General features: G+C 39.5%; 3 protein-coding genes across 5 annotated transcripts; 1 reads left to right on the top strand and 2 right to left on the bottom strand.

The window, feature by feature from the left end:
• Positions 1-1,019: 1,019 nt before the first annotated feature.
• Positions 1,020-9,736, bottom strand: dhx35 (DEAH-box helicase 35). 3 transcript variants are annotated; one of them, XR_003270847.1, is made up of 22 exons: positions 9,589-9,736; positions 9,064-9,191; positions 8,860-8,952; positions 8,447-8,524; positions 8,196-8,300; positions 7,732-7,793; positions 7,422-7,491; positions 7,233-7,292; positions 6,593-6,705; positions 6,390-6,486; positions 6,108-6,266; positions 5,658-5,868; positions 5,393-5,517; positions 5,103-5,157; positions 4,749-4,939; positions 4,560-4,637; positions 4,320-4,449; positions 4,103-4,184; positions 3,898-3,969; positions 3,634-3,745; positions 1,303-2,675; positions 1,020-1,148 (listed from the first exon to the last, which is right to left on the bottom strand). XR_003270847.1 is itself a non-coding variant. In XM_026154704.1 (21 exons), exons 1-21 carry the CDS (start codon positions 9,626-9,628, stop codon positions 2,637-2,639), a joined length of 2,100 nt encoding a protein of 699 aa, XP_026010489.1. In that variant the 5' UTR covers positions 9,629-9,736; the 3' UTR covers positions 1,020-2,636. The 3 variants fall into 3 exon arrangements, 2 of the variants coding, with proteins under 2 accessions (XP_026010489.1, XP_026010490.1); XM_026154704.1 differs by having other exon boundaries at positions 1,020-2,675; XM_026154705.1 differs by lacking the exon at positions 9,589-9,736 and adding an exon at positions 9,365-9,513 and having other exon boundaries at positions 1,020-2,675.
• Positions 9,737-12,378: 2,642 nt separating this feature from the next.
• rab5if (RAB5 interacting factor) lies at positions 12,379-22,244 on the bottom strand. Its single transcript, XM_026153666.1, has 4 exons — positions 21,889-22,244; positions 20,694-20,797; positions 20,444-20,573; positions 12,379-12,625 (listed from the first exon to the last, which is right to left on the bottom strand). Exons 1-4 carry the CDS (start codon positions 21,994-21,996, stop codon positions 12,584-12,586), a joined length of 384 nt encoding a protein of 127 aa, XP_026009451.1. The 5' UTR covers positions 21,997-22,244; the 3' UTR covers positions 12,379-12,583.
• LOC113013073 (piggyBac transposable element-derived protein 4-like) lies at positions 13,604-17,129 on the top strand. The gene is made up of 3 exons (XM_026153665.1): positions 13,604-14,473; positions 14,797-16,125; positions 16,249-17,129. Exons 1-3 carry the CDS (start codon positions 14,304-14,306, stop codon positions 16,679-16,681), a joined length of 1,932 nt encoding a protein of 643 aa, XP_026009450.1. The 5' UTR covers positions 13,604-14,303; the 3' UTR covers positions 16,682-17,129.
• Positions 22,245-22,939: the final 695 nt, after the last annotated feature.

The raw sequence follows: 22,939 nt of genomic DNA on the forward strand, positions 1-22,939 counted from the left end.
ACCTGGCTACCTTAAACCCATATCCCTCTTGTTCCAAGTAGCTTTCAAAAGACATACAATTATTGGTGTTAGAAGTTTGTTCTTCAAATAATTCACATTATTTGAACCCCTGGACCTTTCCACCCTCACTAGGAACTCCAAAGAGTTTTGTTATTTTTGTTTGATTGGTTTGTTGTTTGTGTGTATTGTAAAATTTTGTATGCAACACATATATCAAAAAATAAGGTTGCGACATGCTGTTTGGATTGTTTTGTAGTATCTAGTAACATGTGGCCCAAAGAGCATTTGCTGCACACTCCTAGAAGTTGGAGGAAAGTTTAAAGAAAAAAAGAGCATTTAAAAAATAAATAAATAAACCAAACAGAAAAGTCTCAGTTAAACAAAACTTACATCTGTGCCAAATGCGCTTAAATATACTCATGCAGTGTCTACATTTCCGATTGTGTACACAGATTACTGCAGCTAGGGCCCAGGCGCTCATCAGACCGCACCTCCAAATGATCCACAAAGCAAGTTGTCACAGCAAAAGCAGCCGCTTACAGCACACGCACGTACCACAAGCGGAACAAATACACATACAGACACTGATAAATGCCTCTGCACTTACTGATGAGCTTCTGAATAATTGTGCCTCGGCGGCACTGTTTGCGGTGCAATGGTGACACCCCCCGGCGGACACATGTACTGCAAGAACACCAGTTAACCTTCTAAAGCCTGAAACATTAAATAATTTATAAAATTCAAATTTTCTGAAAATAGTATTTATTGAAACTTCTGTTGAAATTTAAAAGTCTATATAAAGACATTAATTTACATATATGCTACATCAGGCTATTTTGGGGGTAATTTATTCCTTATAAATTTAATGTGACATTTATTTTGGTTTTTCGGGAAGGGACAAAAAAAAAAAAAAAAAACCAATATGCTGATGATGTAAAAGTCTCAAAAAAAATTATATATCAAATATAATGCACTTGGCTTTAAAGAGTTAAGTGAGCACAGCAAATGACACTCAGCACTTAAGTGTATGACAGTAAGGCTTTATTTGATGATGGGAGGAAGAGATGGCAGGTGGCAGGTTGTATCTCAGAGGTAAGCTGTTACACGGGTCTACAGATTACTGCTTTGGCTGCATACATACTCAGTGTCTGCACAAAATAAGAGAGAACAAGTCACCTCAAATATTTTCATCTGCAACAAGTCTACGAGGTGATCTTAAATGTACAGGTCTACATCAGAGCACAACTTAGCATGCAGAGATACTTTTAATCGTAGTCATCTAATTTGAATTTGTTTGCCTACCTACTGTTTGGTGTTTTGTTTGCATCTACAGTTATAACCTAAAAAAAGAAGAAGAAAAAACAGGCATGTAGATGTAAAATTTGGTGGCAGGAGTAACTGTACTGGTTTGATGCCAGCAGAGTATAATATCAAAACCTTTATTATACAGCTCACTGAAGCTTTCAGGGCCAAACACCTCTGAAGGAAAACAAAAAGACAAACTCATGAATCCATACATGTGGAATGTAAAAACCCTTTTACTAAACAGCTGCTTAGACAATACTCATGGACACAAAAACAAACAAATGAACTTGTTAAAACCATGAAACCATAAGAAGAAGTCAGATGTTTGCTACAGTGTCTTTTGAGGCTTTGGATGCACTTTACGTCATCACAGGAACAAATGGCACTTCATTTGTTTTAGTTTCACAGCTTTTTGTTTACAATGTTTGGGTGTAATTTTCCCCCCCCTTACATCTACAATTACATTTCAAAATGAAATGCAAAACACACTGTCAAAATAAACTGGCACAAAGTGGTGACAAGGCCACTATGTCTGAGCTATACTGTAGTCGAGCGGTAAGAGTGTAAAACGAGGATCCAAAAGTAATGCTATCCCTTCACAGTATCATTATTGGAGGATCTCAGGTTGACTGAACAAAATCATGAGTTTTGGTATGCTGTAGATGTGTTGGAAATATATACCACTACATTCTGTATGAAGGAAAAGAAATTTATAAGACATCAAAATTAAATCTGAGGTTAATTAAACTAATTTAAACATAAAAGGCACCCAGTTTGTGGGGAAAGCAAAATAACTACAAACAAACAAAAACCATGCTCTTAAAGGACACGCCCTCACAGACCAGGGTCTATCATCCATCGGCAACAGGAAACAAAATATAGCACTTTTTAAAAAAAATGCAGCCTGGGACCAGGTGTGGACAGGCCTGTGGCACCGAAGCCCTTCCCTGGACCTGAGCCTGCTATGATTATATATATATACACACACATATATATGAATGAACTACATGACCGTCCCAGAATGGACACTGGGTCAGGCACAGCCTAGACTCATTTCACATTCATTAGCATTTACTCTCATAGACTGAATATACACTACAGCACAGCCAAAACCGAGACACACTCAAATGGAGCAAGTTTAAATGTTTACATCAACATTTAAATTATACCGCTGAATCCCAGTGTAGCATGGCCACATAGTGTAGATGGGGTTGTGCAGGTGGACAATAAATATACATATATATATTACATCTTTATATACAGTGAAATGGAGAAGGGGCACAGTGGTAAATTATTCTTCCTCTTTTATCGTGGTGAAGTGATGAGGAGATTTAGAGGACCCTGGATCTCTTGCTGGCCAGCGAGCCATGCTAAAAGACACAAAAAAAATAATAATAATAATAATAATAATAAAACAAAATCAAAAAAATACAGAAGCTGTGAGCTTGTTCACAGACTGTCTCCATACAACCCCAAATTCCAAATAAGTTGTTAAACTATGTAAAATGTAAATAAAAACAAAATGCAGTGATTTTCACATCTTTCTTCAAATCAGATGGAACGTAGAAATAAAAATAAAAAGTTTTTTTTCTTAAGAAAAAAAAAAGGGTTGTTTTGAATGTCATAGCACCAACATGTCTGAGAAAAGTTAGAAAGAGCCCACATTTACCACTGCGTGGCATCCCCGCTGCTTTTAACAGTATGTAACCATCTATGAGCTGAGGAGACCAGCTGATGGACTTTGGATGGATTGTTGAGTAATATGATTGTCATAGGGGAGTCATATGATTGTTGGGTTGTAGGATCTATCTTACAATATAAACTGCCTTAGATGAGAGACTAACTGTTTCTCCCACTGAAAATGCTACGTCAAGATTAACAGTTGTGTTCTACAGAATCGTTTGTTCTATGGATGATGATGAATCAAATTATTTGCAATTTTATGTTGAAGACCATTATTCTGAAGCTCTACAATCTGTAGGCGCAGTCCCAGTTCACTTAATTACTTGCAAAATATTCCACCAGCCATTTCTTTTCAATACCCCCTTACTTTTCCAGCTTTTTGTTACGCCATCCCAGTTTTTTGAGACACGTTACTGCCAACAAATTCAAAATGAGCCACTGTTTAAACATTTGATACTTCCTATGTTCCCTTGTGAATAAAATATGGGTTTGCGAGATTTGCGCATCATTTTTATTTACATTTTTACACAGCATCGCAACTCTTTTGGAACTGAGATTAAAAACAAAACACAACAATTATTGCACAATATATATTTGAGATTAATAACAAATAATAAGCTGGTCAGCTTTAATTGTTTGACATACCTTGGCTTGCTTGTAAAAGTGAGGGGCCAACTCAACCAGCCAAGACGACTCAACAGCAGTCACGTCACGCATGTAGTATTTTGATGTCTGCACCACTTCATTGAAGACAACCCTGAAAGAATGCAACACAGAAATGTTTACAGCATGTTTCTCTCAAACATGTCCAAATAAAAGATGCTTTTAGAAACAGTTAGGCATTTCAGTTCTCTGCAAAGCCTTAAGATCATTACTGACACTTCAGCAGCTCAAAGAATGAACACTGACCACTTTGGAGGTTTCTCTCCGTACAGCACAGAGTTTGGGTGGATGTGAAGCTCACGATCGTCTCGTAAAGTCCTGGCAAAGGAAAAAGAATGACGGAGTGCACCAAGTGGTTTTTGTAAAAAACAAAACAAAATATGAAAACTGTTAAAACCCCTCAGGTGGGAAAACTGAGACATCTAATAAAGTGACAGACGTTTGTCCTTACCGGTAGGAACCAGAATGGTGAATGCGAGCTGCATTAGCAAAAAATCCAGAGACAATGCACTTCAAGATCACATCTGGATCACCTGTGCGAGACACACATCAAGAAGATTACGGTGAAACAGCTTAAAAACAGGAGACTTCGTGCCTAACAAGTCAGAATGTGTCTTGGACTGAATGTGTGTACTCGGCTGGTACAAGCCCAGAAAGAAAACGCATACCTTCACTGGATGTTCGCGGCACTTTAAACTTGTTCATGAGGCGCCGGAGCTGCTCTCGTACAGTCACAGCTCGCAGCAGACCCTTGTAGTTGAGAAAATGCTCCTGACACCACTGGGAGCTCTTCTGGTGCTGCCGGAAAGAAGTAAAAAACACAAGGTCAGAGTTGACTTTACTCCAGGCTTTGGCAAAGTTCGTGGTCACAGTCTGAGGAATGTGCATACGTGCGCTCAGAACTATACCTTAATGAATGCTTCATACACATTCAGCATGGTGAGGTGGTCTCCTTCTGCGACTGCAAACTTCCTGTGCTCGCGGGCCTGCAGGCAGAGATAACAAAAATAAATAAATAAATAGGATAATTATTTTGCTGACTTAGCATTTCTGCTAAAAATACAACATGCTCCGTCTGAGGGCCGGTTTCCACTTACAGCAGCTTTCTTCTGATTGGGTGGCACGACAAATATATTCTGAATCTGCATCATTGCTGCTATGGTAACAATCTCTTTGGAGCACCCAAAGTTTCCCGACTCTAGGAGCATCTTAGCAAACATGGGGCTGAGGGGAAACTCTGCCATCCGCACACCCATGGGATCAGTCAAACGGCCGTAATGATCCAAACCTGCCAAGAGACACAAAATTAGCGACGAGTCTGCATTTTGCACGAGGACATTTTACCTCGAAGAAGCTTGTGAGTGCAGGATTTTGAAAGCTAGTCCTATAGTTGAAGGACAAACTTTGCTTTTCCACTATTTCACATAATTTTTAAGGACCTTGTTTCTTACCTCCCAGAGCGTAGAGAAGCTCCAGTGCCTGAACCATAGTCTGAGCTGGAGGAGGCTAATAAATCATAATAAAAATAAAGGCAATTTTAAGCACAATATTTACTCTAAACGACACAATGGAGTGGTAATTAGCACTCTTAGGAGGCCATGACATCTTTAAAAACACAAACTGCATTCATTTTATAGTTGCTATGCACATTTCTCTTTCTAATAAAAATATAAACTACGATTCCTTTCACAGTGGCTGAACACATCACAGCTACTCTGTGGATTCAAAGCGAGCCACTCACAGAGAGAAAGCTGAACCGCAGCACGTTGTCAATGCCCAACGCTTTGAGCTGCAGGATGACAGGGGCCAAATTGGAGCGCTGCATCTCTGGCACAGTGGAAGCCGGCAGTTTCTCAAAGTCCTCCTCTGACAAAGGAACAGCAGCGATAAAGTGGACAGGGAGACATGCAGACAAGAAAAGACAGGGAAAGGGAGTTATAATGAACAAAAATGTAAATAAAAATATGTTCATTGCGTGTATCATATGGCTGGAGGTTCACACATACCCGTGTACAGTCGAAAGCATTTCCCAGGTCGGTTGCGTCCAGCTCTCCCCGCCCTCTGACTGGCTGAAGCCTTGGAGATGGGCGTGACCACCAGCGATTCAATGGCAGTGCAAGGATTATAGGCTCGCAGCTTCACAAACGCACAGTCAATGACAAATACAATTCCATTTATAGTGATGGAGGTCTCAGCTATATTAGTGGCCACCACAACCTGGAAGAAAAATTAAATGATATTGTGTTAATAAAGGTTTATTTGCTTGTGCTGGCTCATACGTCACCAGTCTGTACCATTTCTATCATTACAAGAAATTCATCATAACAGTAAAAGATTGTTAATATATGCCAAAAATGGCAGTTATTTCATCCATTAACTAAAAATGTTGATATGATTATCCAGCCTGACTTGCATCTTGGATTGTCCATATAAACACACAAAAACAAGATTTTTACCTTGCGAACAGAAGAGGGCACCCGCTCAAAGACCTTCATCTGATCGGCGTAAGGAAGACCAGAATACATGGGCAAAATTCTCAGGTGCTTCTTCATGCCGTACCGTGACAGAGTCCTGGCCTGATCCTGCAGCAGGGACACCACCTTCTCCACCTCCTCCTAAGGTGAAAAAGAAAACAATCGAAACCATTAAGAAACCTGGTATATGGGATGATTTGGTTTTTACTGTTTTCACACTGATGTCGAATAAAAGCTAGGTCAGTAAATGATATGGCTGCTAACCTGCCCAGTGAGAAAAGCCAGGACATCTCCATCATCCTCAGTCTCGTGAATCTTGAGCACAGTCTCCACCGTAGCTTTCACATAATCTGGGACAGGACTGAAAGCAAACCAAACATACCTCAGGAAAAACAACAACAACAACAAAAAGGAATATGCAAAAATAACAGACTATTTGCTCAGTTTGGATTCTGTGTGTTGCCTACCTGACGGTGTAGAAGATATCCACCGGGTAAGAGCGTCCCTCTACTGTCAGAATTCCACAGGTGTCTTTGCTCGGATCGCCGGACTCATTCAGGTTGAAGAAGTCATGGAATTTCTTCACATAATATTCGTATTTCAATTAATAAAATGGACATTAATAAAGCATTTAACCACTAGTTGATTTGTCTCACGTTTGAATGGAGGCATTATAATTGCATTAACATTAAAGAAGCCAACTACACTGCTTCCACAGCTGGCAGGCTTGGCAAAGATTTAACACATTAAACATTTAAAACTGAATTTAATGTGTGATTCACTTTAACCAAACCAAAGAAACAGTTGGTGCCCTCACTCTGACATTTGAGAAAGTTCACAACTTCCAGCGCCGTTTAGCTGAAAAACATGGCAGGTGTAGATAAAAGCCTTTTTAAACTGAACGTACAGAACACATCTGATATGACATTTCAGCTGACTCGGGTAATGCTTAGCACAATCGTGGCCTGATTGTGTCTTTCTATCATCAGGGTATCGCAGATGTCAGTACAACGTGATCTGACCTGACATCAGCTTTCCCTCTGTCGGTCTTTTGTTTATCTTTTCTGTCTAATCAAGCAAATCTGCTCATCTTAATGATTCAGTCACCTTGGCATCAAGAGTGGCAGAGGCCACAATCAGCCTCAGGTCTCGTCGCTTCTTCTGAATCTGCCGAAAAATCGGAGAGAAACGGATGAAAGTCAGAGGAATGAGCCACAACTTTCTCTCCTACTTAAACAGCTGTAAATTAATGAGTGACATTAACGTAAAATTTAGATTCGTTTCAGCGGGCATTACCTTCTTTAGCAGACCAATCGCTATGTCTGTATAGAGGGTCCTCTCATGCGCCTCGTCTAGCATCAACACACTTTGGGTGAGGGTACAATGAAGAACATTAGTTGCAAAAAAGTAAACATTAATTAATACTTTATAACAAAAATAACTTTACGTGTAAGAGTTAGGATTTTTAGCAGATATCTCAGTGTGAAGATCACAGGCCAGCATCATGACAACTCTGTGTCCTGGTTTTGTACATGCGGCCTCCCTAGTAACGTATTTGCCATGCAGAGAAAAGGGACTGCTTAATGGCTCTATTGCAATCATGTACCTGTACTTTTTCAGAAGTGGATCAGACATCATCTCTCGCACCAGCATGCCATCTGTTAGAAACTGAAGCACACAGGTGCAGTTAAGCACTGAAGAACATTTACAGAGAGATTCAATGAAATTTCTGCCCATGGGTTACAAAGATCCAGTGATCACAGCCACACACTTTCCTGAAAACAAGGTTTCTTATCTTTAGATTATGAGATATTTTCCCCCAAATAATGACATATTAGTGTTAGGACTTCCCCCCAAATATCAGTATTGCTGAGGCTGATCCCCAATTAGCCTCTTAAAATATTGAGAAACATTCACAATTCACATCAGATGATAAGTCTGAGTTGTTTTTCTCAAATACGACCTCTAAAACATTTTTTCCCCCCCACACAAACAGAACTGGGCTTTCCTACAACCACACATGTAAAAGGCTTATCGCTGAGGCCACAAACACAACTGACAAGCAAATACCTTGATCCTCGTAGCGTGGGGATCAGAACAGTCATCGAATCTAATAGTGTAGCCCACCTCATGGCCCAGCAGGGCCCCTCTCTCCTCTGCCACACGGTTAGCTACCTATCAGCAGGAAACAAAGAGGGGCGAAAATACAGAGTTTAAGGAATGTGTGTGACCTTCGGTGTGAGCTGAACTGCTGTGAAGGGAATGACATTGGCAAACAGCGAAGGAGCCGCGCAATAAGAGGAGATCAGTGGGGTTCTTACAGAGATAGCAGCCACACGTCGAGGCTGTGTCACTCCAATCACCTTCCCCTCCGCTGCCCAGCCAGCCTCCAGCAGGTACTGATGAAAATCACATGAAAAAAGAGAAGGTAGATCCAAAAAAGGAGGGAAGTACAAAGCATGAAAAGTGGACTGTGCATAAATTACATTCTAGCTGATGTGGTCCAAACACTTGCTTTCAAAAGAGGCTCCAAAAAGCACCAAAAAACAAGGTCATGTTAAACCGCTGTGGGAGTTAATCCACATGAAAAGGTGTGAGTCACTGCAGCATGACTTTGAAGGTACCCCACCACCCCCCCTTTTTTTTTCCTGACTGCTATCATAAATGCAAGAAAACGGTTTTTTGTCATTCATCTTTTATGCCATAAATGTTGCATGGAGTAAATCACACTAACCTGAGGTATCTGTGTCGTCTTCCCACATCCAGTCTCACCAACTATGATTACAGTCTGGAAGCTCTCAACCAAGTACAAGATGTTGTTTCTGTGCTGGAGGGGCAGCAGTAACGAGAAGCACTTAATGAACAATTAAACAACAAGCACAGGGGATCACAAAATAACCCTGTAACATTAGAGCAGGTGCAAAAGCGGTTTAAAAACCTTAAAAACGGGGAGTTTCTGTCGCTGCTTCTCTATGGAGAGTGCGGTGTGGGGGTTGAAGATGATGGGGGAGCCGGTGGTCTCTGAGTTCAGCTCCCGCTCCTCTGAGATCCCCGGTGCCTCAGAGCCTGAAGCAGAGCAGATGGTGAAGGAGGAGAAGATAAGATATTTTATTTAAACGCAGGCAGGCTGAGGAAAAAGGGACTTAGGAGGATTTGATTTGGTGCAATGAACATGTCATGGCAGAGCGATAAAAGAAAGGTTTCGGCGCACACAAACTCCATCATGTGTGTTATTGTACCCTGCTCCACAGTGCGTGTGTCTGTTTTCCTCTGGAAGGTTATAGTTTGATTCCGCGCAGTTAAACCGAGCTGATCTGCGCCGGCTGCAGAAATCACGCAGCTGCCGTGAACGCCGCTGCAGCCGCACCGAGACTCGCTGGTCGACGTTAGCAGCTCACGCTAACAAATACAAACCCAAACAAACCACCAACAAGCTAATCTATCCTCTTTTATTCCTACTTACCCGGCTTCCAAAATTTCATCGTGGAGAGGGGAGCCGCCATCTTGGCTTCTACGTCACATATCCCCCCCTTTGCATAGCCGGGGGATGACGTCACAAGCTCTGTTTCCTTCGTTTTTATGAACGATGTCAGCTCGTTCAAAAACAGGTGCAAGGGGAAGTTTACGCTGACTTTTCAAGCTGTTAATTACATACGTCATAAATACTACATTTCAATATATACGCACACTGGACATTTTATTAGGTACATCTCGGTAGCACCAATTTGGAGCCCTTTTGGCTTCTGACCCGCCTTCATGGCACGGGTTCAACAAGATGAACCCCCTAAACGGGAAGGGTTGTTTAAAAACTTTGTGCTTTTTATGCTGATGCCACCATTGTTAACTTGGAAATCTAGTGTCACTTTGTGTCATTGTGAAGTCATATAATATTGTATTGAGATATTGTTTTAAAAGCTCAAACAAAGAAAGTGCTCATGTAAAGTTCGGAGATGATCCAATAGAAACTAAAGTTTTTTCCTAGCCATATGATTGGAGCAGAACTGATGATGCAGACAGCATGTTAACACAGAATTCATGCAGCGTGTGATTTTGTGAAACTTTATGGTATCATTGTGACATCGTAGGGCGTGTGATATAAAGCTCAGTTGTTCAGTTTACTTTTTGAAATTTTTTAGCTTTAGTTTAGTTTTTATTAGTTTCAGTGTTAGTTCTAGTCTTTTTATTTATTAATGTATGTCCGGGGTGGGGAACTCAAGGCCTCAAGGGCATATTTGCACCGCACAAGACACTAAATAATGTGAATTGCACAACACTGGTCATTATATTCTTCATTTCCAGTTAATACTTGTACAGCTGCTGTTATTGTGTATATATATATTTATATTTCTTCATACATTCTTATATAGTTCTATACTGTGTACTGTGTATTTTGTTGTGCAGTTATTTTATTTTTTAACTTTAATTTATACATTTTATCTTATTCCTTCCTAGTTAAATTTACCCTTTTTAATTTTCATATTTATTTCCTATCTTATTCATAGCCTTTTCTTTTTAGGTCACGAGCAGTTGTCTAAGAAATTCACTGCATATCGTACTGTGTATGACTGTGTACATGACAAATAAAATTTGAATTTGAAATCAACACTGTGGCATAGCAACATTTGCACTGTCTGGGAATGATCAAGGAAAAGCTGCTGGTGACCTTTTACCACTCCACAATAGACCGTGTGTTAACATGGTGCCTCACAGTGTGAGATGCTGACTGCTCAGTAGCTCTACAGAAGGTCACCCCCAGACCGGCCCAAAAATTAATAAATCAAAAAAAAAAATCACTGGCGGCCTCTTTAACATTAAACACACGCTACCGTTACACAGAGCCCAAACATTGTAAAAGACTGCTCCCACCCTGCCTACCTGCTGTTCGACCTGCAGACACCGCAGGTAAATAAAAATTTGTGGCCATTACCTCTCGCAACTATACATACAAAACAGTCACAGTAAACACTCACAAATATTCTTCCAATGACAGTTTCAGTTTTCATTCAATCACTTTTTAAATTTAGATTCAATAAACAAGAGACCACCTCTTTGAAAATGGAGGCCAAATAAAGCCCATGTTTAATGATTCCCAAAATTTTGATCAGAAAATACAAACCTTTCAAACACCAGCTGCATATCTAATATAACAGTACCATTGCATTAACTTTGCATGAACTGCTTTTTTTTTTTTTTTGAAGTTCTTCATGATAAAATACTGAAAAATGTTTAATCAAACAAGGCATAAATACAAATAAATCTGCATAATACAAGCTGGATTTAAGAAAGGGGACAATGCAGACATTTTACAGACAAGTTTAAATTAATTTCAACACAAGAACTAAGACTTTCTCATACGTAGCTTCCAGATCAAAGACATTAAATTAAAATAATTCTAACAGATCAGGTTTGACTTAAATCTGTTAATTGCATATGACCACAACATGCAAGTTTCCTCACTTTTTCCACTGAGGAACATGTATGGAGAGATAAATTTGATAGTTATCTGTTCCTGCAGCACATTGACACTAGTGACACTGAGATAGGATATTAGCCAATACACGCTCTTACAACCAGCATTTATTTCAATATTAAAAGTTAGACTCCAGCTACAATTTTCACATTCGTTAAATTTGACAGCAGATCTTTAGAAATACTAAGAAATTGAAGGTTTATATCCACTTGAGGGGGGGGGATGGAGTTCTATTTCACAAGAAAACATAACTCCAGCCTTCAAAATACAGACATACATATACTGTAGCTGGTAACCATAACAGTAAGCTGTAATATGCTGTACTTTAAGGCAGCTAAGATCTTAAAAAAAAAAAAAAGAAAGAGACAAATATACATAAGGTAGATTGGGGGATTAACAGTGAAGCCACAGATTGAATCTTTTACTAGTACTTCTGTTCATCCGGTATGGTGGATTTTTGTCCCTGAAATAAAAGGAGACATTTAACATTCAACCGTGGACTGATTGAACCCTCTCGACTAAATGATGACACGCTGTTTTTACTGTCCTGCACCTGTCACCTGACTGGCCAGCCCGTGAGCAATAACCCGCGAGAACAGTGGCCATGCTCGCTATTCGTTTCCGCTTCACCCCGAAATCGATGTTCACGTCGCTCATCAAGCTACTGTTTATAAAAATTTATACCGATTCAACCAAATGGTTTCCTGTGCCTTTAGTGTTTTAACAGACAAGTGTTGAAGGAAATGAATGAATCAAATATGCCTTCAATAGAAACTCAAAAAAAAAAAAAAAAAAAAGACAGTATTTGAACATTTTCATTGCGGTGTTCTTCCTGGATCTTCCAAAGACAATTCCCATGATGCACTGCACACTGAGAAGCCATACTTTATGTAGTAGCACTGATAATCCCATACCACTGAGTTCTTGTATCTTGACAATTTACTTTAGCAGAAATGTTCAATGTTTTTAGTGTCTTACAGATTCCTCCTCAGTCAAAATGTAGAGCTGTGTAAAAGATTATCCACACCACCTGATCAAGAGAGAGAGAAAAAGATGTGATTACACTGACAATCAAAGCGTGGGCCTCAGACCTGACAAATTTCAAACTGAGCTGAAGAAAACCATCAGATAGCCTTAAAAACACTGATGTAATACAGAACTTTTGGTACCTTCACACTGTATCATATTCATCTCTCACAAGAACATGTATTTATGTTGTAAGGTAGACCCTACAATAATACATACAGAGAAAAACCCAGCAATCACATGACCCCCTATGAGCAAGCACTTTGGCAACAAACCAAAATTTTCTGGTAATGGTTCTCAGCACATATTCTCTCTTTTTTTCCAAAACAAACTTCCTGCTGGGCTGTGAAGCTTAATACACAGAATTAAAACATAACCATCACAAATTTGGATTGAATTTTAACAGAAACTTGCTATTTGTAAACACGTTTGGATTTACTGCATATCTGGGGGAATATCACAATGAAGTTGGATGAGAATCTTTGTTTCCATATTGAAACTATTATATTTGTGATGCAGTCACCTGATTTGGACCATTTGAAAGAATGTCATGTGCTTGGCATATGAGAAACTATAAATAGCACATCATTGCCCTGCCTGCAAAACTGTGGTTTCTACACACACGTATGAATCTGCTGTCAGATGTCGGACAGGCAAATATTTTAGAGAATTCAAACAACCATCAACATCAAGCTACACTCCTGAGTGTCTGTACTCAGAGCCACAGTGCCAGATATTTAACCCCTTAGCAGTCGGACGTACCGCCCGCGGTACATTGGATGGTTTAGGGGACTAATTGGTTACGTACAAAAACTTATCAAAAAAGAAGCTAAACATGTTATATATATTTGGAAAGCTGAGATTCTCGTGATTCGAACGATGTAAAGCATTTCAAGATAGAATCAACATAGCAGGTACAATTAGTGTTTATGTCAGGCTGCCAACATCGAAAAAAAAAAAAAAAGTAAGGTCTGTACTCACTTATTTTGCACCTGTTAGTCCACTGGTTCATAATATTCCAACAAAAACGGTGTAGTTAGACTGCCAAGAGTCCAGGCAATCCAAATCAGTCCAATATTTAGTCTCTGAGACATTTATATGTTGATAAACATCCACTGAATGTAATAGTATTTTTTCAAAGTAGCCGGCGAATAATCCTATTTTCGCTGCTTCCTGAAGCATTAGCAGCTTTTGACATGTAAATATTCCGGGTATTTTGATCTCAAAATGGCCGCTGACCTCTGCACTTTCGATTGACACCTCATTTGAACCAATGGGTGCTTCACACAGGTGTGAACAAGCAGCGATAGCCAAACACAGCTGGTGGTCAGCGGTCTGGCCAGCCCCCCTTTGATGGGCAGTAACTTCTTCCAATTGTGGCAGAGTGTCAAAATGATTGGCGTATCAGATAGCCAATGATCTTTAAAGAAGATTGATATGCAGCTTAAGGGGGAGGACACTTGTTTTTGCCCTCCTATTTGCATGCGCAAAAGGTTTTTGTGACTCGTGCGCTTTTGCGTAAACTTTCATAGCGACGACAGCGCGTTCTGAGAGAAGTTTTTGAGAGAAGTTTCGAGAGAACTTGCGACCAAAGGAGCATAGCGACGACAGCGCGTTCTGAGAGAAGTTTTTGAGAGAAGTTTTGAGAGAACTTGCGACCAAAGGAGCTTTGTAAGTACAAAATGGCAAAGAGGAAAACTTACTTCTCACTGGAAGAAGTCCTCGAACAATGCACTCGGCGTGACAGTGATCAGTCGGAGGAAGATATTTCCGAAGAAGACAGTGATGTTTCCTTTGGTGACTCGGTAGCAGAGGATATTTTTTTGGATGGAGGAGACGCTACGCTCGACATGTAAGTGTTTATTATATCATAGAATGATATTACTGTTTGTATGTGTGCCTTTGTGTGTGTGTGCGCGCGCCTGCTCCTCTGTGTGTTTGATGCGTTTTTACTAACTCCTGCTGTGTTTATATTGTTTGTTTGTGTGTGTGCATCTTTGTGTTTTGATTGTGTTCTTACTAACTCACGTCGTGTGTCTTTATATAATGTGTGTGTGTGTGTATATATATATATATATATATATATATATATATATATATATATATATATATAATGTGTGTGTTTTGAGGTGTTCCTGCTAACTTATATCGTTGTTGTTTTTTTGTATATCACAGACAATCATCAGAATCAGATGAACTATGGGAGCCAGCCAGTAAAAAGACAAGTACAGAGGAACACGATGACAGCATTTCGTCAGAAGAGGAGCCACATCCTTCCACTTTCCAAAGAGTTTCTGGAAGCAGAAGGCCAAGAGGTAGGGGCAGAAGGCCAAGAGGTAGGGGGAGAGGAAGAGGAAGAGGGAGAGGGAGAACTGGCAGCAGTCAAGCTGAGATGCCAGCCAGTACATCTGAAGAGGGATGGAATGATACAGATGTTCCAGACATAATACCACCACAGCCCACCTTCAGGCCCATCAAATCACCAGGACCTCAGATCATAACTACAGCTTCATACACACTTTTACAGCTTTTTCAACTTTATTTCACAAACTCCATGTTGCTGACAATAATTAAAAACACAAATGACTTTGGATCAACATGCCACAAGCCCTCTAACCCATGGATTGACTTGACTTTACAGGACATGTATGCTTTTATGGCCATGGTGATTTATATGGGTCTGGTCAAACTCCCTGCAATCACTGATTACTGGCGAGGTAGTAAACTGTACAGCCTTCCATTCCCTAAAAAAATAATGTCTTGTAAGAAGTTTCAAAGGATCTGCCGCTCCCTTCACCTAAGCAGTTTGGAGGACAATGCTGCTAATGAGCAGAGAAGAGGTACGGCAGATTTTGACCGTCTCTGCAAAATAAAACCATTATACACGGAGATGAGGGAGGTCTGTAAAAAAAACTATAACCCTGGCCAAGAAATTTCCATTGACGAGCGAATGGTTGCCTCCAAAGCACGTATTGGAATAAAGCAATACATGAAAAATAAGCCTGTTCGCTGGGGATACAAACTTTTTGTTTTGGCAGATTCGAGCAACGGATATACATGGGACTTTTTCGTGTATGAAGGGAAGCTGCAGGGAAACAGTGGCAAGGGACTAAGTTATGAATCCGTGATGGAGCTTATCGATACACGGTTGCTTGGCACAGGATACAAACTTTTTGTAGATAATTTTTATACTAGTCCCTCCCTTTTCCGTGACCTCCTTCAGAAGAGGATCTGGGCATGTGGAACAATACGAACAAATAGAATTGGATTTCCAAAAACCAAAGAAAATTGCCTGGACTCTAAATCTCCCCGTGGCAGCATAAGATGGATCCGAAAGGACTCCCTTCTCTTCGTTCAGTGGCGAGACACAAGGGATGTGTTCCTGTGCTCAACCCTCCACACAGCCCATGCTGGGGACACTGTTCAAAGGAGAGTTAGAGATGCAGATGGACACTGGGTGCTGAAAGACATCTCTGTTCCACCAGCAGTGAAGGAGTATAATCGGTATGTATTTTATATTCAACAATCTATATAACTATTATGTTATTTATTTTGTTTTTTGGAAATCCAATTTTGTTTGTTCTTGTTATTCAATTCTGTTTGTTCTTGTTTTTTCTGTCAATGCAGGTGCATGGGTGGGGTGGACCACTCCGATGCCTTGATAAACTACTATAAAGTCATCCACAAGACTCAGAGGTGGTATAAGACATTTTTTTATCATTTTCTGGACATTGCTGTTGTGAATGCCTTCCTGCTTCACAAGAGCATCACAAAGGGTAAAGGAGAGGTACCCATGCACCAAAAGGCTTTTCGGGAGACACTTATTGAGGAGCTGGCAGCGGCAGCTGGCAGCCTTGCTCCATCGCACGCACCATCACCCTCTCCAAACAGAGCACATCACAAGCCTGTGCATATCAGTGGACACAGCACCACAGGTCGTCTGAGGTGCAGACACTGCCAGGCAAAGACACCAGTAAAGTGCTCCTCCTGTGATGTGCCTTTGTGCTTTTTGCCAAGTCGAGATTGTTATAAAGACTGGCATGATGCCAATGATCTCTAAAAAATATAATTGTAAAAAGACATTTGTGTGAAAAACTATATATATATTTATACACACACAGATGCATATACATAATGTGTATATATAGTGGGTTTTAAGTCAGTGTTCCTGTGATGTTCCAGTATTAAGTTACTTGCTTGCCTTCAATTTAGTTGTATTTTCCTTGTCTCATCCTCATTTCAGAGGATCTGCAGTACACATCATCATATACAGTGAGGTTGTTGTGCTGTTAGTAAGATAAATGACAGAGAATGACGTTTAGGTAGTTGCTCTGTATTATGTTGGTACATGACGCAGACGAAAATAAAAGAAGAGGGATCACTTCCTTAAATTTAGTTTCAGTATTTTTAGATGGACGCGTACAGATTTGTTTTCCTCACAGTGTTGTATAGTTCATTATTATACATTTAAATACAATTTAAAAGTGATCAGATAAAAATTGGGAATATTTTAAATATTTTGTTTCTATCCCAAATGTCAGGACAAGTTTGATTTAAAATAATGAGGAAGTTCCCCAAAAACACAACTGAAGGTTTTGGAGAGACAATGTGACAGAACAGTTGTGGAAGTAATATTAATGCCATAATACTTTTTTTTCCCTTTACATTTGTTTCGAAATTGAAAAAAAAACACTGTATAATGTTTATGCTCCTGTAATTTTGTAAAGTATTGACAATAAATCTGGATGTAAGAATAGCTCTGAGTGTAACCTTTAATTAGAGACCAAAATTAGGACTGTACATAAAAGCATTCAAGAATTACAGCCTTTTATGTGTTGATTGTTACAAAGGGCCATTTGGAGTCTCCAAGTGGCCTTTTTTGGGTAGCGCCTATACATAGACCTAAATAAACTTGCATAGAACACTCATTTTCTAAGATATTGTTATCAAATTTGAATTGTGGCTTGGTAAGGCTTCATGCTTTGATCCTGTTGTGTTTTCCAGCTAATACCTCACAAGGTAGGCATCTGCATGCATTCCTTACAAAAAAAAACTTGGGCGGATTTTTTTTTCTCTCTTTTTTAGTGTGTTCAAAGTTCTATTACTCAATAGCAGTATGACATAAAGTGATTCTGACACCTCAGGAACAAACTACAGATTGTCTCCTTTCAAAAGAGACCAAAACCATGCATATACTCCAAATGGTTCAAGAGCAGCATGCAATTTATTTTGGAGATGCCTTTTTCACAAATTTTAGGCAAAATTGGTAGGACTGCTAAGGGGTTAATCTAAAAAGGACCTAGTTCAATGAGGTGGTATTTTTTCTTTGTTTGTTTGGGGTTTTTGCTCTTCAAAAACAGAAAAAACATCTACAAAACCACCTTAACTACATCTCACAATGCATTTAGAGAAAAAAAAAACAAAAAAAAACCCATTCCTATTAAGGAGCACATATTTCCCTGGATTTTCTTCCTTGGCATTTGGAAGGTTTTTGTTTGTTTGTTTTTATTTGATCAACTAACATGTCAGAGAGTAGGGTGAAAATTAATATCAAATACTATAAGAAGAAAACAATTAAAAAGCTTTAGACAAAGAGCTGAAATTTGATGGATCACAAAAATCTATAAATGAAATAAAAACTCAGGGGAGGGGGGGGGGGGGAAGGGGGAGGAAAAAAAGAGAATATGGAGGTTTAAGGTGACGGTGTTTTTGGTAGTAGCAGTTTAACATCTGGTCCTCATCTAAAAATCAACCAGCTGTAAACTTTTAAAGTTTCACTGCATTTCACTCAGAGGTTTCCTTTCTCCTGGGCAGTCTAGAATTGAAAAAGTACTTCTGTGTGTTCATCTGTGTTTGAGAAGCAATAAACTAAAAAGAATTTAACATAATTATGTGTAGTAGCAAAAATCCACCCTACAGGCCTGTGGAAAAAGCCTGTCGCCTTCCTCGTGTATAAAAACACACATGTTCATTTATGATGTTTTAAATTAGAATAAATATAACAAAATATTATTTTTATTAGGGCTGCTCGATTATGGCAAAAATGATAATCACGATTATTTTCACTGAAATTGAGATCACGATTATTTGACGATATTTATTTAACCCTTTAAGACCTACTATAGAACCAAGTCCGCCAGAGCTTATATTATATTTTTACATGCTGTAGTGCCATTTGTGGGAGCATTTCAAGTTGCTATACATCAATACAACTGTTATAGCCCATATTTTAATAATATGTATGCATTAAGTCCATAGTAATTACATAAATTGCAAAAAAGTGCAATAAACTACAAAAAAAATTGAAAATCGTTTTTGTTTTGCTTACATATATTTCTACTTGGAGAAATTTAAGAGGTTTATCCCTCAAAACTTTAAATACAATAAAGTTGCAAAAAATAGTTTCCCACCACAGGAAATTTATTTTGAGTGTCTTCATAGTTTTATTTTGGAGATACAGCAATTTTTATATACTGCAGGAAAAACAAAAAACAATCCTATGATGCAAATTTGCAAAGAAAACAGCATGTGCATCATTTCACTGTGGGAAGTGTTACGAACAGCTGATGGATCGGCAAAGCGTGTTTCTGGAATATTATGTTTTTGTTCCTGCAAGCGCTTTTTATGCAGTTTTTGCAAAGCTATATGTGGAACGAAACCGTGACCGAGGACAAGCTGATGGCATAAGATGCAAGTACAACTCCTCCGGTTTCATATGCAAAACAAATTATTGTGCTAGCTTACACGGTTCAGGTTCTACAGGGATTTAACAATAGTTACGCAAAACGGAGCGTGCAGCTCTGACCGGCTTTAAAGGGTTAACAATGACTTTAAAAAAATAATATAAAATAGTGTGCAACACCACTGAAGTTTTTTTTTTTTTTTTAAACTCTCTTTTCAACCAACGGCAGTCACTCTCCAAATAACTTCTGCTTAGCTTTCCGAGCTTCCCTCGGGTCCTCTTAATCAGCGGTCCCCAACCTTTTTTGCGCCACGGACCGGTTTATGCCCGACAATATTTTCACGGACCGGCCTTTAAGGTGTCGCGGATAAATGAGGGAGGGGCTAATAATCGGCTCAGTCATTTTTAATGATCGTTGAAAGCCCAGATCGTAATCGTGATTAAAATTCAATTAATTGAGCAGCCCTAATTTTTATTATATTTATCATATCACTGTTTATAGCAAGATGACAAAGAACATCAAACTATTCACTAATGAATACATATTTATTGCTCGTCTTTGCAAGCTACATATTAATCATATAAGATAAAGTCATTAACTGCAGGCACTGTTAGTGTAATTGCTTGATGAACACTTATTTACAATAATGCATTTCAACAAATTCCAGCGACACCAAAGTGCCACTGCACTAAAGATTTAATCTTTCATCCTATTTGTAACAGTTTTGCATTTTAGTGTTACGTTCATTGGGAATGGAAGAAACACAAAAAAAATTTCAAAGATCAATAAAAACGGCACGAAAAGCCCAGACAGTGGATGCTTTTCATTGCTTTTAACACTCCGTTTCACTTCAGCTCTTTGTATGTTTGAATTTCATGAATTTCTGTGGCTGGCTGACGGATCAACAGCAGCACATACTTTGTACACTGCCTCCACTGACACAGCTCTCTAGAGGTAAATGGGCCATCCTTGAACTGCTAACATACTACAAATGTGCTACCCTTGCTTAACCCAATGTGACATCTAACATGAATTTACATGCATGTACACCAGGAACCAAAATAGCCTATTTTGAAAGTCTAAGAAGTTTTGTTATACTTCAACAGTTTATACATTTTGAAAGACATTACTAAACCCACCAGAAACAGGGCAAAAGATGTCATGAAGCCTTCTTTGGTGAGTTCCCACGTGCCCCCATACTCTTCCTCATCGATCTGCTGAAAGCTGCTGAAGTATACATACAGGACGCCAGCATTGATAATGCAGAATCTAAAAAGCGCACACAAACACACAAAGATGTTAGCTTTTCAGTGTTTCCTTTGGTACAACAGGATATGTAAAGGGTCAGTGAAAGATGTAAGGTTTAGACAAGCTGTACACAATACTTACATGGCTATTCCCAGAAACCCTTTTAGTGGTGCTACACCCCACATCACACCAAGGACAATTGCAATAATTTGTCGGAGCCAATAAATCACATCTAAGAACTCGTCCTGTGGAATAAAACAAACATTTTATTTAACAGGTCCTAAAACAGCAAAACAGCCCAAGACCATCACACCACCACCACCACGTTTGACTGTTGGTATGATGTTTATAAGAAATGCCCTGTCAGTTTTATGCCAGTTGTAACAGATTTTGTGGGGAAAAAGAAAAAAAAAAAAATCAACTTTTGTCTAATCAGTTCAGAGAATATTTTCCCACAAGTCATGAAGATCATCACGATGCTTTTTGGCAGATGTGAGACAAGCCTTTGTGTTCTTTTTAATCAGCAGCTCTCCAATAGATGCAATTTTTGACCAGTCTTTTGTTGCGGAATCATGAACATTGTGCTTAACTGAGGCAAGCGAGGCCAGAAGCTCTTTAGATGTTGTTCTGGGTTCTTTTGTGTCCACCTGGATGAGTCGACAAAGCACTCTTGGAATAGTTGTGTCCGGCACTCCTGGGAAAGCTCACCACTGGGCCACCACAGGTTCTCTCCATTTGTGGATAACGGCTCTCACTGTGGTCCACTGGCATCCCGAAGCCTTATAAATGGCTTTGTAAACCTTTCCAGACTGTCAAGATTCTTATTAGGTATGTAGCCGGGGGGGGGGGGGGGGGGGGGGGGAGATTATTTTTTCCACTTTAATAAATGAACTCATCTTTTAAAACCTGCATTTTGTATTTACTCGGGTTACCTTTGTCTATACAGCACTGTATGTTGACACACTCAGCTACATGTTCTGCATCCAGTACTGAGTATACCACTAAAATAAATACATTTTAGTGGTATAAATAAATTCTCTTATAGGGGCATGTCAGTGATATTATCGACCAACCAATATATCAGTCAGACTTTGAAAGGCTTACAATATTTATTAGGCAATGAAATTCGTTATGAATAACCACAAACAAGAGCAATATCTGAAAGTAGGGCTAAAATCACCAAGACGATTAACTCTACTCCCTTTAGATCTGACAGCTAGCCCAGATTAATCCTTCGCAGCCATACCTCCATGACTGCCACATTACACGCTTTCACAACTTTGAGGCGACTAACAACAAGAGCACTAACATAACAAAAAAGGACAAACTGACTGACCTTCTCTTCCCAAACAGCGTTACTGTTGAAGGCTTTGCTCCATGTGGACTGCTTTACACCTCCATTCACTAGATGACTTTCTTCTTTCCGCTTTGAAATGCTCGTCATTCTTTGCGCTTTCTTTCAGCGACACACGTGGAAAAGTTACACTCCAAGCTCGGTGACACCTACAGGTAGATTTCACTATTCTTCTCCGACCGGAGGCAGAAAGTGCTGGGAAATATTTGAAGGTATTAAGAAAATCTACGCTTCGCTGAGCTGACAGGTTTCAGAAGCTAACCGTAAAAGGGAGTCTGAGCATGCGTAATATCGTTTGAACCCAGCCAGCGACGGCCAATCAGAGAGTGCGACGTTTCTGCGCCGCTATTCCTCAGAATCGCTATAAATTCCACAGCGACCTCTGATGGTGAAACTCAGAAACTGACACATATATTGGCATCTATTATATTTAGTCAGCTTCTCCATTTCTATTACAGTTAAATCTGCCATCTATATTGATAAGCTATCCAGAACTGTATATGTAATTATCTTATTATTACCTTTTGTTTATCCAAGTAAAAGTCTCACTGATTAGACGTTGGAGCACAAGAAGTATTAACTAACTTAAGCTATTATTCTGGGCTGATTCTTTCAACCATTTATTTATTATAACCTTTGGTTTTTGAGATCTGGTTTTAGTGACTTGGTTTAGTCATTTTTATTTTCAAAGTAAATCAGAAAAGAAATCTAAATGGTAAATGGCCTGTATTTGTATAGCACTTTACTTAGTCCCTAAGGACCCCAAAGCGCTTTACACTACATTCAGTCATTCACACACTGGTGATGGCAAGCTCCATTGTAGCCACAGCTGCCTTGGGGCGCACTGACAGAGGCGAGGCTGCTGGACACTGGCGCCACCGGGCCCTCTGACCACCACCAGTAGGCAACAGGTGAAGTGTCGGAGCTGGGCGACCAGCAACCTTCCGATTACAAGATGAACTGCCAACTCTTGAGTCACGATCACCCCAGAGAGATTATAGTCCTCGTCTGACCTGGGAAAGCCTTGGAAGCC

This window comes from Astatotilapia calliptera, chromosome 20, assembly GCF_900246225.1.
Source record: "Astatotilapia calliptera chromosome 20, fAstCal1.2, whole genome shotgun sequence".
NCBI classification, from domain to species: domain Eukaryota; kingdom Metazoa; phylum Chordata; class Actinopteri; order Cichliformes; family Cichlidae; genus Astatotilapia; species Astatotilapia calliptera.